The sequence below is a fragment of the Colossoma macropomum genome, unplaced genomic scaffold, assembly GCF_904425465.1.
Source record: "Colossoma macropomum unplaced genomic scaffold, Colossoma_macropomum, whole genome shotgun sequence".
In the NCBI taxonomy this organism is placed as follows: domain Eukaryota; kingdom Metazoa; phylum Chordata; class Actinopteri; order Characiformes; family Serrasalmidae; genus Colossoma; species Colossoma macropomum.
Genome location: NW_023494806.1, coordinates 32,780,115 through 32,796,819, shown reverse-complemented (window position 1 = coordinate 32,796,819; position 16,705 = coordinate 32,780,115). Strand labels below are relative to the sequence as shown.

The 16,705-nt window shown below is 39.5% G+C and overlaps 1 protein-coding gene across 3 annotated transcripts; it reads left to right on the top strand.

Moving 5' to 3' along the window:
- The first annotated feature begins 254 nt into the window (after positions 1-254).
- Positions 255-15,754, top strand: LOC118827198 (endoplasmic reticulum aminopeptidase 1-like). Of its 3 annotated transcripts, none has more exons than XM_036598472.1 (18): positions 255-478; positions 1,409-1,923; positions 2,285-2,423; positions 3,346-3,480; positions 4,130-4,250; positions 4,523-4,677; positions 4,962-5,075; positions 6,322-6,453; positions 6,880-7,011; positions 8,330-8,484; positions 9,523-9,602; positions 10,063-10,246; positions 10,462-10,618; positions 11,839-12,023; positions 12,568-12,729; positions 12,828-12,968; positions 13,490-13,571; positions 13,981-15,754. In XM_036598472.1, exons 2-18 carry the CDS (start codon positions 1,433-1,435, stop codon positions 14,170-14,172), a joined length of 2,757 nt encoding a protein of 918 aa, XP_036454365.1. In that variant the 5' UTR covers positions 255-478; positions 1,409-1,432; the 3' UTR covers positions 14,173-15,754. The 3 variants fall into 3 exon arrangements, with proteins under 3 accessions (XP_036454365.1, XP_036454363.1, XP_036454364.1); XM_036598470.1 differs by having other exon boundaries at positions 8,327-8,484; XM_036598471.1 differs by having other exon boundaries at positions 1,406-1,923; positions 8,327-8,484.
- The last annotated feature ends 951 nt before the right edge of the window (positions 15,755-16,705 follow it).

Here is a 16,705-nt window from a genome sequence, read left to right as displayed (position 1 = left end):
TTGACTGTGGCAACTTGGGGCTAAATCAAGGGGCCATGAGAACATAGAGTTGTATCAGAAAATGTCATAGCATATGTTTTTATAGTCAAACACAGGATTTGATTTTTCAGAACAGTGTAGTAAAACTTGTTCCATCTGAGTTCCCAAAGCATAGCCATAACTCTAAATATTTTACATTTAAATACCTGAACTGTCAGAACATATTGTAGTCAAATTGTGACTTTTATTTTGAAAGCCAAAATGGCGGCTTCGCTTTTTACACTCATTTTTTAAACGCACAATGCACAGATTCTGCTTTAATATTTTCACATTTTATTAGCGAAAATAACTTCATGGATAACACAGTACTGCATATTAATTTAATATTAATTTATATTTCATGTTTTATCCTCCCATGATGCTCAGCGCTGTGTTTATTTTCACTTTCACTATTTTCCTTTATCAGCTTACTTCACTTCCAGCTCACAGACAAACTGCAGTGAGTGATATTGATGATTTTAATCATATTTCTGTCGTTATATTGTGTAGAATAACCTGTAGAGCAGCTGGTCTGAGATTAGGGTCCGCAAAAAGCCCTTCATGTTTGAAATGTAGACAGATTCGCTGTGTCATTGTGGCTGTTCGGTTCAGTCAGTCAGTCAGTCAGTCAGTCAGCACTTCCATATGGCCTGAATGTGAAAGTAGATATTTTATCACACAATTACAATTCAAATGTGCAGGAAAAGGAAGTTAAATGTGAGCTAAAGTTACAAATTCAGAGCACCTAAGTCTGTATTTTCCTCACAGTTGTTGGATAAAGTTTAGTGGTATGATTAAAAGAAGAAGGGTAGCAGTAAATCAATGCTCAAAGTGCTCATATAGAAAACTGAATTTCCCTCACTTAAAAAAAGGATAATAATAATGTTGTATGTACACATTGTTTCATTTACAAAATATACCATTAAATCCCAGTCCATATATGGAAATTAAGCCATATTTCCTAATTGTTTTTGTGATGTCATGAAAAGCAACACATTTATATATACATGCATGCTCAGTAGCAATTTAGTTCCACCTATTAACACTGAAGTTATAAAAAGTGTTTCAGCCTGCATTGCTGTCTGATCAAGGTACAATACAGGGCAGCAAATCAGAATAGAGCTCATTTACATATACATCTTAAAAGCACAGTAACAAAAACTACCTGTTTGATTCATAGGATAAGGTTGAAAAAGGTCATGCTTAATGCTAATGCTAATGCTAAGGAGCACACCTCTGCCCATCTGATTCAAATTAGACGGAATACAATGTCGATGTAACGTTAGCCTGCTTAAATAAGGAATAGAATGTAATTGACTGCATTAAATTTTCCATACACTGTGAACCACTAATTGTAGTCTTTGTTTACGTCTCCTTCTGGTCTCAGCAGTTCCTGACTGTCTTCCTGTAGGCCATGTACATCTTAGCTCTCCTTGTATGGGTTACAACAGCTTTAGCTGGAGTTCCACATGCCAGCAGAGAAGATGAGCCTTCTTTCCCAAAGGCAACCAATGGACAGCCGTTCCCATGGAACAAGATGAGGCTTCCTCAGGCTGTGTCGCCCCTCCACTATGACCTCCTCATCCACCCCAATCTCACTAGCTTAGACTTTTCTGGAAGTGTGAAGATCCAAGTGGAGGTCCATGAAGAAACCAACACCATTGTACTCCACAGCAAAGATCTCAACATTACCAAGGCAGCACTGCTGGGCTCAGCTGAAGGTGAAGGTCAGATTGTGAAGGTGCTGGAGTATCCGGCCTACCAGCAAATCGCTCTTGTGAGTGATAGCACAGTGCTGAAGAAGGGTGGCATTTACTTTATCGAGCTGGAGTTTGTAGCCAAACTCTCTGAGAGCTTCAACGGATTTTACAAAAGCACATACCGGACCAGGAAAGGAGATGAGAGGTAAGGAGCCTTACACATCAACATGGCCCAATCAAAAGAAAGAGTGAATAAGTATGGATTAGGGTGCATTCTAGGTGCGTAATGATACCTCTATTTATGTAGTAGTTTTGCCATTTCATGGTTTCCCACAGGCATCTATACCTGAATTCCAGGCTACATTAGGGACAGAAAAAATGATAAAAAAATTTAAAAAGTAACTGTATTATGAATACGGCCTGAATACTGAATACAGTATCTGGTACTTTCTGTATTCTGAATATGTATTCCCAATACTTGTATTCCATTACATCCCAACCCTGCATAGATGTGACGCACATCCAATAATTACACATTTTCATTACACTAATGCTTGTGTTTGTAGGATTCTGGCCTCCACCCAGTTTGAGCCGACCAGTGCTCGTGAAGCTTTCCCCTGTTTTGATGAGCCGGCCTTCAAAGCTAACTTCTCCATCCGCATCCGCAGAGAGAGCAGACACATCTCCATCTCCAACATGCCAAAGGTACGACCCATAAACATCGTCAGGCGCTGGGTATCTTACCTGGGGATTGTGCAAGAATGAATTACTATGTATGTATGGTATAATGTAGCTAAATCTGTTAATGCATCAAATTGCAGACTGGCTTACTTTTCTGTTATTATTTCATAGATTTTTCAACATTTCTCCAAAATTCTCGGATATTTTTACAGTGGTGGTGATGGGAACCAGGGGTTCCAATATCTGTAACACAATTATAGCCATTTTATTTACTATCCAAAACCACCAGTGAACCTACATGTGTCTTCTGAGTTTTTATATGTAATGTTGATGATGGTAAAATAGTGGTAAAAACATACATTTTCTTTTGCCTTATGCCTTGACCTGTTAAACAAGTTGTAGTCCATAATCTTATCTCAAAACTATTGTAAAACAATGTCTCGGACGAAAATTTTGTGTGATAACTTTCTGTGAGGGGACATTTAAACACTTATGACATCTGGTTCCTATCCCCACCACTGTGCACAAGTCTAATTTGGTAAATTTCTCTAGAATGGAGCATTTCACATTAAACCACTCCAAATGACTTTGTTTACATCTTAATGATTTAATTAGGCAGAAATAAAAAAAAAAACCCACGACAAAGACATCTGTTTCAACCAAAGATTTATTACCCAGTAACTGCTAAAATGATTGAATATCTATTATGAAACTATGTAACTATATGTAAATTTTGTAGTTACAAGAATGTGCAACTGAAGTCTGGAATCACTACAATTTCTTGTTTAAGGGGTTCCTGTTAACTGATGCATTTATGTGACACAGGTTTTTAAAACTTATTCAAACCTTACAATACATGAAGCTCTGTAATATAATGTAATAATACATATAATAAGATAAGGGTCTGAATGCTGCTCTATATCTGTAAGGTTTTATTTTCTCCCAGCTGAGGACGCTGGCGCTTCCTGATAGCCTGTTTGAGGACCAGTTTGACATCACTGTGAAGATGAGCACGTACCTGGTGGCCTTCATCGTGTGTGACTTCCTTTCCATCAGCAAGAACACTGAGCATGGTGTCAAGGTCTGAACTGCCTTAGTCAATCTTCTCTCCATTTCAGAAACACTATAGCAGTGGTCACCAACACTACTCCTGGAGATTGACCTGTAGACTTCAGCTCCAACCCTAATCAACCCCACCTCAACCATCTGATTGCTGCCTTCAGAAGACCTTGATTAGCTGAAGGAGGTGTGTTAGATTTGGTTTGGAGGTGAGACCTGCAGGAAGGTAGATCTCCAGGAGGTTTGTTGGCGACTACTGCACTATAAAGATGCGGTGGCGCTTCACAGGTCCCGGAGGAAGCCTGTGCTAGCCTTCGCCCTCCTAGCGCTAGTGGTATTGTGTGATTGGGGGAGTCCTAACTAGTAGATCGAACTGGATACGATAAACTGAGGAAAATAAAAAAAAAAGATTGTTGTCCTAGAACCATTTATCCAAGCTAAGAACCATGTGGGAACCTTTATGACTGTATGGGTCAGTTTACCAGACTGAAGAAAGACTCGTCACTGAAAATCTAGAAGACTTACTATTGAAATTGAGGCCTCTTTGTGGGTGTTCTCGAAAGGAAGGCAAAATATCCTTACAGTTCTGCACTTTCATCAGCATGACTTTGATTTTCTGGATATTTAGCAGTGTTATTTATTTGCTGTGTTGTTGATGTGGCTGTGGTCAGATCTCCGTGTACACCATACCAGAGAAGATAGACCAGGCCGAGTTTGCACTGGACGCTGCAGTGAGGCTGCTGGACTTCTATGATGATTACTTTGACATTCCCTACCCTCTCCCTAAACAAGGTTAGGAGCTGTCTCAGACCGCTATGTTATTTGTTTATTTTTTATTATACCTACTATTTGTGTTTTAGTTTGACTTACATTGTATTGTGGGTTATATGCTATAGTACTGAACTAAATTTATTCTACAATAATAAAGTTTCTAGTTACTAAAGAACTAAATTTATTGTAACTTTACCCAGACATTTTTTTGTCAATTGTATATTCAGACTGATTTGTTTTGGGCAGATCACTCTGCATTTACTGTAGCACCATGTGTCTCTTTCTCCTCTTAGATCTTGCTGCAATCCCGGACTTCCAGTCTGGTGCTATGGAGAACTGGGGACTGACCACTTACAGAGAGTCCGCCCTGCTCTTCGACCCCCAGAAGTCCTCTGCCTCCAACAAGCTGGGCATCACTACAATCATAGCGCATGAGCTCGCCCACCAGGTTAGAACCATAAAACTGTTCAGGGCCCAGTTTCCCAGTTGCATTTTAATGTTAAGATCTTATCTGGTAAAGACAGTGTCCAGTGTGATGCTTGCTCTACCATTTAAGAAGCTTAAGATGCTTTCAGGAAATGTAGCCCTAGTCCATGATCTGTTCTGTGTGTATTTTTTTTAAATGAAGCGTGGGCAATATGAAAATATTGATTGGATTGGATTTGATTGGATCAAACACACCAGCAAAACAGCAGTGGCATATTTAAAAAAAAGGCTTTTTGGTTTTGGCAGTGGTTTGGTAACTTGGTGACAATGGAGTGGTGGAATGATCTCTGGCTGAAGGAGGGATTTGCCAAATTCATGGAATTTGTGTCTGTTAACATCACCAACCCTGAGCTGCAAGTGGTGAGGCATATTTTATTTATTCTTTTTAAACCACAGCACCTGTTTGCTTAGAATTTGCAGTTACTGCTGGCTATGACAAAAGCATGGTGTCATTTTATATGAATTATTTCTCGCTCTTTGAAAGATTGAAATCCTGTCAAAAGTGCGGATTCAAAACTTTCAAACTATACCGTCTTTGTGTTGTGTAATTAACTTTGTAATTAACTGTGTAATTACATTTACATGGTATAGCAACAAAAAACATATAATAACAATAGAATTCTGAAGCCTAAATAACACTAGAAATTTGCAGTTCATGCCACTTTGTGAAATAGGAATGACCAAGACTGGACTAGAAAATCAGCAATGAACAAAACCATTTTGGTGCAGTTAGCAATATAGCTCACTTACCAACCATGTACAGTAACACAAAAATTAATTCTACCAGATAGCTGTACACTCTCCAAGCACTTTAATAGGAACTCATTCATATTCCTACACATTCATGCAATGATCTAATTAGCCAACTGTGCAGCTGCAGTGCAGTACATACAATCATGCAGATATGGGCCAGCAGCTTCAAGTAATGTTCACATCAACCATCAGAAATGGGAAAAAAAATGATCTCAGTGATTCTAGCCATGACATGATTGTTGGTGCCAGGCAGGCTAGTTTGAGTATTTCTACAACTGTTGATCACCTGGGATTTTCACACACAACAGTCTCTAGAGTTTACTTAGAATGGTGCAAGTAAGGAAAAAAAAATCCAGTGAATTAACATCTGTGGTGTTTCTGTGGACAGAAACACCTCGTTGATGAAAGAGGTCAACAGAGAATGGCCAGACTGGATCGAACTGACAGAAAGGCTACAGTAACTCAGATAACCACTCTGTACAATTGTGGTGAGCAGAAAAGCATCTCAGAATGCACAACATGTCAAACCTTGAGGTGGATTCTTTCATTCTTATCATAGCTATGTTGTATCTTAGAATATAATATTTGTTTTCATACCCAAACATCTCGAGAGGTCAGAGTTATTTTGGTTAGCATAGTGTTTCGATGCCAGATTGGGTCGCTATTTTCACACTGAATTTCATAAAACCCTTCAGAAACATACTGAGGACTTTAGTGTCCTCATGCTATTGAGGAAAATGATGGGCACTGATAACAAACCGAAGGCTTGAGGCAATGACGAATAGCAAGAAGTGCTGTGATTTCTAAATGAAAGCCTCTCTTTTCTGTCTGTCTGTATGTTCACACACTCCAGGAGGACTCTTTCCTGGGAAAGTGCTTTGAGGCAATGAACGTGGATTCTTTAAGCTCCTCCCACCCTGTGTCCACCCCTGTGGAGAACCCAGCTCAGATCCAGGAAATGTTTGATGACGTGTCTTATGAAAAGGTACAACAACAGAAGAAAGTGATGTTATTTTAAAGTGAAACTTCAATGAAAAATCAAATGTACACAGTTTTCCTTATAGCCAACTGGTGCTTGATCAAAACCAAAACATGTTTGGTCCCTGAAGTTTGCTTCTTTGGTTACGAGGCTAATGTAGCTAGGGCTGGGTATTGTGTAAATATTTTCAATATCTATAACAATACCAGTACATTACTTTCAATACCAATTCCTGAACACTACTTTTTTTAATACATTCTTTTTCATTACAAACCAAAGTGGGTGTGTCATAAGCCAGAAATGGTCTGAGTTGCTGTGGACATGTGTATCATTACTGAAAGCAACACATATTTACTTTCGCAAATAATGCAAGTCAGTATCCACCACTAAGCATTATACAAACAGCTTGCAATTTGTTTTGTCATTTTTCAGGGTGCTTGTATTCTGCACATGCTGAGGGAGTTCCTGACCCCTGATGACTTTAAATCTGGCATCGTTCGGTATCTGAAACAATATAGCTACCAGAACACGGTCAACACTCACCTGTGGGAAAGTCTGACCACTGTAAGTGCATGTTTTGGTAAATGTATTACACATTAACACTTGCACAGTAGGACATTCCAGCCTGAAACTTACTATTTAATATGTTGTCATGTTATGCAGTATTCTGTAGCCTCAGTCACTGTAGATTTGACAGAATTCCTGATTTTGTGTCATTTGCATGTTTTCATCTATCAGTGTTCTCTCACTACAATACCCAGCGTGCATTACACAAATAAATCACACACTCTTCCCTGTGGTATCAACCAATTTTAACTGCTGTAGCCTTTATGTTTAAAGATACAAGATCAGCAAAACATAAACCAGTTGGGAAAAATGCTGGTGCCATCGGTAGCCTTTGCTGTCTGTAGCATGTGCCATGAATAGCCTGTGCTGTTGGTAGACTATGTAGTGCGTTGCCTGTGCCATTGGTTGCCTGTGCCGCCAGTAGCTTGTGCCGTGAGTAGCCTATGCCGTTGGTAGTCTATGTAGTCAGTTGCCTGTGCCGTCAGTAGCTTGTGCCATGAGTAGCTTGTGCCATGAGTAGCCTATGCCGTTGGTAGCCTGTGCCATTGGTAGCCTATGTAGTCAGTTGCCTGTGCCATCGGTAGTTTGTGCCGTCGGAAGTTTGTGCCGTTGGTAGCCTGTGCCATTGGTAGCCTATGTAGTTGGTTGCCTGTACCGTCGGTGGCTTGTGCTGTGAGTAGCCTGTGCCGTTGGTAGCCTGTGTAGTGAGTTGCCTGTGCCATTGGTTGCTTGTGACATAGGTAGTTTGTGCCGTGAACCACTGCTACACCTTCAAGCTACATAATCAGAAAGTTTTCCTAGTCTTTAAACTCTAAAATCCTAGTCTCACTCTAGAAATTACTTCAGCACTAATGTAGGATTTGATTATGTATAAGCAGTTAAATGAAGTGAATTTTGCTGCTGTAAGCTTTCCATTAAATCTACCTATAGTACTAAGAATGCTTTATGTTTAAAATGTAATTTTCACAAATTGTGTACACATTTTCTTTGTTTGGCTTTTCCTTAGACATAAAGTGGACAGAATATACAGATTAATATTGGACAGTTTGTTGTCATTTATTGTTACCATTGTTTGTTGACATTTTTATGTCTTATCCAATCGTTACCATTTCTCCTTTAATAATGCCTCTGTAATCAACATGTGCGTAAACTGTTTTTTTGTGCGTAGGATTGCTCCGTTATTATGGTGTTGTAGCACGGGTCTGTAAACCAATATCTTATTAAAGTTCAATTTACAGTGTATAAACTTACAATAGTTCATTGTGTAAAATGACATACTAATTTATTAAATGTATTTAATGTCTTCTACCAGAAGCAGCACTCTGAGGGCAAGCTGGACATTAAGGCAATGATGGAGACATGGACACTGCAGGAAGGCTTCCCCCTCATCACAGTGGATGTCAAGGGTCGCCAAGTGCGCCTGAGCCAGGAGCGGTACCTAAAGGCCGAGGACCCCTCCCGAACTTCTGGGTGAATATGGCAGAGATATAGTTATACCCTCTAAGCGTTCACTCTGTCGTTAGGAGATCACGGATTTCATCTCCGATGATGTCGTAGCCATCTGTAGCCAGGAGTACAATAGAGCATAATGATGACCATCCCTTTCCCCCATCACTAAGCGCAATGCTAGCCAACATGGGTGTCTGTTGGTTGATGTACCAGAAGTAGCAGTTAGCATTCTCCTCCAAGTGTACCAACCTCCCATCTTGAGATGATGTGGTGCCACTATACACGTCTCATGCTAGTCTTCAACCTCCCATCTTGGTCGCACCATGTAATAAGAGGAGACCCAACAGCGAATCTCAGTTAGCTGGATATGCTAAACATTAGAAGTCTAGAGTTATTGCTATTAAATATATATTTACATTATTAATTTTATATTTACGTAATGAATGCCAATGGTCTTTGTGCAGCCACAAGCTCTCCTAGTCAGTCAAGAATCACTTCCACACAAAACAGGAAATCACAGATTGGTTTGCGTTAAATGTCCGTCGCAGCGGTTGCTATGGCTACCTCCGTATTCTCCATATTCCTCCGTAATCTTACTATACCCCAGAACCGCCAAAGGTCGGACTTTTTTGTCCTCTTAAAGCACACACTGCACTAAAAAGTCCGTCTTAATGTCCCACCCACAGCGTTTAATTGAGCGTCTTGTTGACAGTGGAAATGCAATTGCAAACATCTTAATTTTGGCAGGAAATACAATTGTAAATAGTGATTGTTATTCCGTTTTTAATGTCAGGACCATGAAGTCAATGAAAATGAAATGTCAAAAGTCCTTTGCTTTTCCATATTAAATTTTCAGTCATTGCACACAGAAATGCAAATGCAAAATTTAAATTGAATTATGTCTTTAATAATGCACACTCATATAGCAAATGCAATTGCAAAATTAGCATTTAATTTTCAAATTTAAATTTGAATTCGCTTGGATACAGGTCTCAATGTTTAGTCAGGTGCGTGATTGTTTGTATGGTGCAGTAGTAACTGAACTTTTTTTGGAAACAGGTTTCTTTGGCACGTCCCGCTGACCTACATCACCAGTAACTCGGCCACCATCCATCGGTTTCTCCTGAAAACTAAGACAGGTGTGTACAGATGTTTCTGCTTAACAACACAAACACTGCATTTCAACATTTCTAAATAGTTCAGCAGAAAATGGACAAAAGTACAGGCTTTAAAATGGCTGCTGTTACCGTTTTTAGCTCTGCTAATGTACTTTTGTTCATTTTTATAGATAACAGCATATCATACAATATCAGAAACCACCAAATTTTTTACTTAACAACAACTCAACGTGGTTTGAGGCCAATGTGTGATGTTAGGCACTGTGCTCTTTGGTGCAGCATAAGCTTCCGTTACTTCTTAGCTACATAAGCCTCATAGCTGCAGCTGATCAACTGCATTTGAGGCATTTCGCCAAAACTATATGTTTGGAAAACTATCAAACAATTTAAAATCAACTTCAATTAGATTTAATCAAGTTTTGTTCATTTAAAGGTGCCAACATTTTAGTTCTTAATAAAAAATGTCTCTTGCTTCTCTCAGATGTGCTGTACCTGCCTGAAGAGGCAGACTGGGTGAAGTTTAACGTGGACATGAGCGGATATTACATCGTCCACTATGAGGGGTCGGGCTGGGACAACCTCATCACTCTGCTTAAACACAACCACACCGCCCTCAGCAGCAACGACCGGGCCAGCCTCATCAACAGCGTCTTCCAGTTGGTCAGGTTAGCCATCTGCTGTGGCTTTGCTTGGCCAGGTGTTCTTGGATGCAGATATCTCATTTATAATTCAAAACTCATTTCTCTGGGTTTCTCTTGAGAAAACTGTTCTTGCTCTTCGCTTAGTGAAGATTTGTGCAGTATAAACTAATAATATTTGAGTCGGCTTAAACTGTATCCAGATTATATATTTTCACATAACCTTTGCTCTTGTTGGTCAGTGTGGGGAAGCTACCGCTGGACAAAGCTCTGGACCTGTCGCTGTATCTGAGCCATGAAACGGAGATCATGCCTGTGATGCAGGGCTTCAGTGAGCTCGTCCCGCTCTACAAACTGATGGAGAAAAGGGACATGGAGGCACTGGAGAATCAGATGAAGGTCAGACATAGGAAGAACTTTGTATTTATGTCATTTTTAATGGATTTTTATATGGAAGAAGCTGTTTCGATGTCAGCAGTGGCTTATGAAGAGCTGTAAATTTTCTCGAAAGTCCAATCTCTGAATAGAAAGGGGTAATAAAGGCTGTTTTTATAGCTACTGTAGTGTAGTATTTATTTATATTATTTCCCAATTGTAGCTAATTGAAACAAGTAGACGGGCCACAACACCTGGGATCTTCATGCACAAAACTCACTAGAGTTTACTCAGAAAAGGAAAAATATCCAGTGATTGGCAGTTCTGTGGATGGAAACACCGTGTTGATAATAGAGGTCAGTGGAGAATGGCCAGACTGGTTTGAGCTGAGAGAAAGGCTACAGTAACTCAGATAATCACTCTGAGCAGAAAAGCGTCTCAGAATGCACGACACCTCAAACATTGAGGTGGATGGGCTACAACAGCAGAAGACCACGTCAAGTTCCACTTCTGTGGAAAGCTAAGGCTGCAGTGGGCACAGGCTGACCAAAACTGGCCAGCTGAAGACTAGAAAGACATAGCCTGGGCTGATGAATCTCAATTTCTGCTGATGCACACAAATGATAGGGAACAGAATTTGGCACCAATAGCATGGATCCATGGACCCAACCTGCCTTGTGTCAACATTCCAGGCTGGTGGAGGTGGTGTAATGGTGTGGGAAATAATTTCTTGGCACACTTTTGGCCTCTTGATACTAATCAATCATTGCTTGAATGCCACAGCCTATTTGAGTATTGTTGCTGGCCATGTGCATCCCTTCATGGCCACAATTTACCCATCGTCTAATGGCTACTTCAAGCATGAAAACGCACCCTGTCTCAAAGCAAAATTCGTTTCAAACTGAACGTGACAATAAGCTCAGTGTTTTTCAGTGGCCCTCCCAGTCACCAGATCTGATTAAAAAAGAACATCTTTGGGATGTAGTAGAACAGGAGATTTGCATCATGAAAGTGCACCTGAAAAATTTACAGGAACTGCATGATGCGGTCATATCAACATAGACCAAAATCTCAAAGGAATGTTTCCAACGTCTTGTGGAATCCATGGCATGAAGAATTGAGGCTGTTTTGAGAGCAAAGGGAGGCCCTACCCAGTATAAGTTTAGAGTTCCTAATATTATTTTGCATTGACTCTCAGTTTAAAAGTATTGACTGTTTATCATTTTCTTAATATCCCTGTTCAGGGCTACATCATGCACCTGTTCCGTGAGCTCATAGACCGGCAGACGTGGACGGATGATGGTTCAGTTTCTGAGAGGATGCTGCGCAGCTACCTGCTCCTCTTTGCCTGCGTGAGGAGTCACCCGCCCTCCGTTTCCACCGCGACCCAGCTCTTCAACAAGTGGAAGGAGTCCAATGGCAACATGAGGTCAGAGACCAACACTTTTGAAATTATCCTTATCTTCTCCACTTTTCAACCCATATTGTTATAGTAGAATCATGTACTATAATTGATTTGCTATATTGGTATATGTCTGCAGAGTTTAATGCCTAAAGAAATTAATTACATAAAATGGTACGCTTTTGCTTGCCACTGTAACCCCCGGTGACGCTCACTGGGACTTGGACCTGGATTTTCTGTAAATCTGCTTTGTGAGGACACCTGCTGTAAAAGCACTATATAAATTTTGACTTGACTTGAGCCATTGTACACATTGAGGTCTTGTAAAATCAGCAACAGCATCAGCAAGTTCAGTGTAGGCTGGCACTTGATTTCTCGCACTGAAGCTGAATGAAGCTAAAGCTGATTGCACTGAAATCTCCACTGTTTCCGTGTTGTATGAAAGTTTGATGAATCAGATGCAGAAACCTTCATACATTAAGTCATTCAACGCAGTCAAACCTGCTCAACTTTGATGAATAATGGCCAAAACATCTGTCTGTGATGATAATGTTCTGTTTTTCCTTCACAGTCTCGCTATTGATGTCAGCCATGCGGTGTTTAGGGTTGGTGCTCGCACTGAGGAGGGCTGGGACTTCCTGTTTGAGAAGTACCGCGAGTCCCTTTCTACGTCACTAAAGAGCCGAATCAAATCTGCCCTGTCCTCCTCTCCGCTCGCTCACAAACTCAAATGGTGAGACTGTTCAGGAAGCTGGTAAGAAGTCACATAGTCTTGTTAGCATCACATTCCTATAACTCTGTACAACCTTCCTCTTTTCTCCCTCGCTGTAGGATGATGAAGCAGAGTTTGGAGGGATCGGTGATGAAGACGCAGGATCTTCCGTATGTTGTGACATCAGTCAGCAACAACCCTAAAGGCTATAAACACGCCTGGGACTTCCTCAGGGCCAACTGGCACTCGCTGGTGAAGAAGTGAGTGAAAACATTGTGTGGAAGCACCTGTCTAGAAGTTTGAGCTACTGAATGTTTTGCTTTAAAGTGATAGTTTGACTAAGAAAAAGCTAATTTACAGTGTTCTCCCCAAAAGAGAGGTTAATCAAAGAAACAAAAGTACAGACAAAATACAATCTTCAATATCATATTTTAGTTATAGTAACATACTTTCCCCCATGTTTATAGACAACCATATGCCAAAGTAAGTCTATTTGGTATTACTGACCAACTCAACATGGTTTAAGGCAAATATGGGATGATTTAGGCACACAGTTTGCATTAGGGGTTACATTACTTGTTAGCTACATTAGCCTCGTAACTCAGATGTAACACCAAATATGTCTAGTCTGCTCAACTACATTGGGTGTAAAGGTGGAAAATGCTTAAATTAGAATTTTCATCAAACCATTTCTTTTCAGTGACATCCTTATAGGCCAATATAGGCTTTGAATTATGTGAAAAGCCTGCTAATGTCCCTCCACCATGACCTTTGTCTTTAGGTTTGACCTCGGTTCTCACTCCATTGCGCACATGGCAACAGGTGTGACCAGTCAGTACTCCACCAGAGAGATGCTGGAAGAGGTGCGTATCACAATGTTTGATCCAGGTTCTACTAGGGCCGAAAAAGTCTTACAGCAATGTATTTGTCCATATTATCCAACACTGATAAATGTGGATTGCTATGGTATGTGTTTCTTATGCTAGATAAAAAAGATCTATTATAAAGTGGATAGTTCCGGTCCTAAAATATTGGCTGAGCCGTGTTTGAAGCTGTTGTAAAATACATGACTATGACCGCCTCACAGCAACTGAGGTTTTTATCACTGCGCCACGTCGTGAAAAATCCTTGTGCTGTTAATGGAATAATCTGTGAGTGTTATGCTGCTTGCATGGACCACCGAGTGTCACGATGATTATGTATGTAATTATGGTTATATCTCCATTGTGCTACACGCTACATGCCGTAACATTTGTCTCTTCTGTGCATTAGATTCAGGAATTCTTCAGTTCCTTAACTGCTGAGACGGGCGCTGAGCTGCGCTGCATCCAGCAGGCTCTGGAGAACGTGGAGGAGAACATTCGCTGGATGGACAAAAACCTCCCGCTGCTCCAAGCCTGGCTAGACAAGAACCATCCGGAACCAGCCCAGCTAGACAACCAGAGCAAACACTCAGAGCTGTGAAGCCCATGACTACACAAAACTGTACTGGATGACTGAACCGAGAAGCTACACTGTGCTCCATATGTTTGAGAAATAGTGCCTGCTGAGAGAATGGTGAAATCTGCTGAAATGTGTGATTGGTTTGAGGAATACACTGCTGTTCCACCATTTCTTCAAAATATCTGCATAATTGAAGATGTAAACAAAGTCATCCAGAGTGGTTTGGTGTGAAATGCTCTGTTCTAGAGAAACATACATTAAAGATTATTCACAGTGGTGGTGATGGGAACCAGACGTCTACCTCTAACAGCCCTCTTATTAAATTAAATGCTTACGAATAGACCGCCTGATGTCTGTTTTGCAAAAGTTTTTAAGAGATGGTCTAAAACGTATTTATAATACATTCATGGTGGTGGGGTACATTCAGGACATTATTAGGCAAAATTTACCCACATCAGCATTACATATAAAACCTCAGAAGATACTTATAGGTATAAAATAGCTATATTTGTGTTGTAGACATGGTGACCCCTGGTTCCCATCACCACCACTGTAAAGACATCTGAGTTTCTCTACAATGAGCCTTAAACCACTCTGAAATATCGGTGGAATTCACCTCAAACTTAACTCTGTTTTCAGAGTACCTTTTTGTAAGAATTTGAAGAATACAACGTGAGGGAAAAATGAAACTGGCCATCATTGCTTTCATTTTTTGAAGCAGATTGAGGCTTTTTCTAAAAAAGGTTAAAAAATACCTGTATTGAACCACAGAAAATGTGTTGAAAGAAGAGTTTAGCAAAACAGTTCACACAGTAGACTATCTTAGGTGGTTCCTGATTCTGTATGACGGACAAAGGTAGGGGGCTTGTGCTACTGTTTTTAGCGACACTTACATACTTTTGTCCATTTTTATAAAAAACTGTGTCATACAGTGTCAGAAACCACATAAACATGTCAAGTAGAGATTACTGAACAACCTTTCATGGTTTGAGGTAAGTGAAATGATTTAGGTCAGTTGATTTAGCAGTCAGTTTTCATGATGCTAAATGGCTAATTCTACATAAGCCTCCACTGCTTGTTAGCTATATTAGCCTCGTAGCTCCAATGCAAAAGAAGCACACCAAATGCGTCTTTGCTGATTGACTACATTATGGTGTAAGGGGAAAATTGTGTAAATGACATTTTTCACCAACTATTTCACTGATTTTCTCACCTTTTCTGTGATTATATACAATCATTTAAATCCACTTTCTGGAGTATGGTGGGTTTGAGAATGTCTCTGGTGGTACACCATATGTACTATTCCTCATTTGAGGACGATTTTTGTTCAGGGTAAAACTGTGTCTTAGAGAAGGTAGTTCTGTAATTATTATTTTTATTATTATTTTTTTTTGTAGTACTTCACTGAAACACCAACATCAGCTACTGTTTGCTTTGTTTTTTGTGTGGTTTTCTTTTTCTTTCATCATTATCATCATCATTTCATCATTTATCAGTTTTAAAAGCAGCGGGATGTGAATCTTCATGCTGATATATTAAATAAAACATTTGGATAGTTTAAGATTTGTAAAATATTTGGAAATAAAATGTGTCCAAATTGGAATTAATGTGTACTTCAAGTCTGTTTTTCCCGTAGTTAGCATTGAAAACATGATCATTTTACACATTCCAATTTCCACGAGCAAAGAGCAAAAAAAAATGGTATTTTGTTAGGAACAAAGACCCAGTCATTCTTATCTTCATTAAAATGTTAATTTCAAATTTGTGTTAGCTGTTAATAACGTTATTTGTTTGTTCTTTGTAGCTGACTAGCTTAATATTTATGTCTTGCCTCCACATTCACAAATGTTTTTGGATCAAACATTCATGTTTGCCCATTGGTGTAGCTGGACACCTAGTGTCCAAAACCAGCATCCAAAACACAACATATGGTGGTTGTGCTGGTGACCAGCAATGCTATGCTATGTTTTTACTTGCAGCATTCTTTTGTAAAGTTGCTAAGATACATGTATTTCTTTGGACATCAAGAGGATACATATTCACCAAAGATCTGGAAAACATTAGCATTAAATATTCCCCAGGCTTCATCTATCACTGATTTAAAAAACAGTTAAAACTTACTTTTTCACTTTAGCATCTATTATTTTTCTTACTTTTACTGGAAAGCTACTTTGAAGTTATTTTCTTATTGTACTTTTATTTTAGTTTAGTTTTTAATTGCTATCGTTCTCTTTTTTTACATCACATATTGTCAGAATGTGTACACTTGTAAAAATAGTAAATAAACTTGCAAATAAACATGATTCGAACAACTTGAAGGCTGTTTCCAAGCAATTTTAGCATATTAGCATAGCGCATTTTACAATATTTGGAGTTTTTATGGCCAAATATAGGATTTTTCAGAAAATTGAAACAGCCCATGTTGAAATGATTGTTTTGTGATGTCATGAAAATATGTATGACTATGTAGACTGAATATGTAGGTATATTTACATGCACCTACATATTCAGTCCACAGTAATTTAGCTCCACTCATTCATGCTGAAGTTTTAAG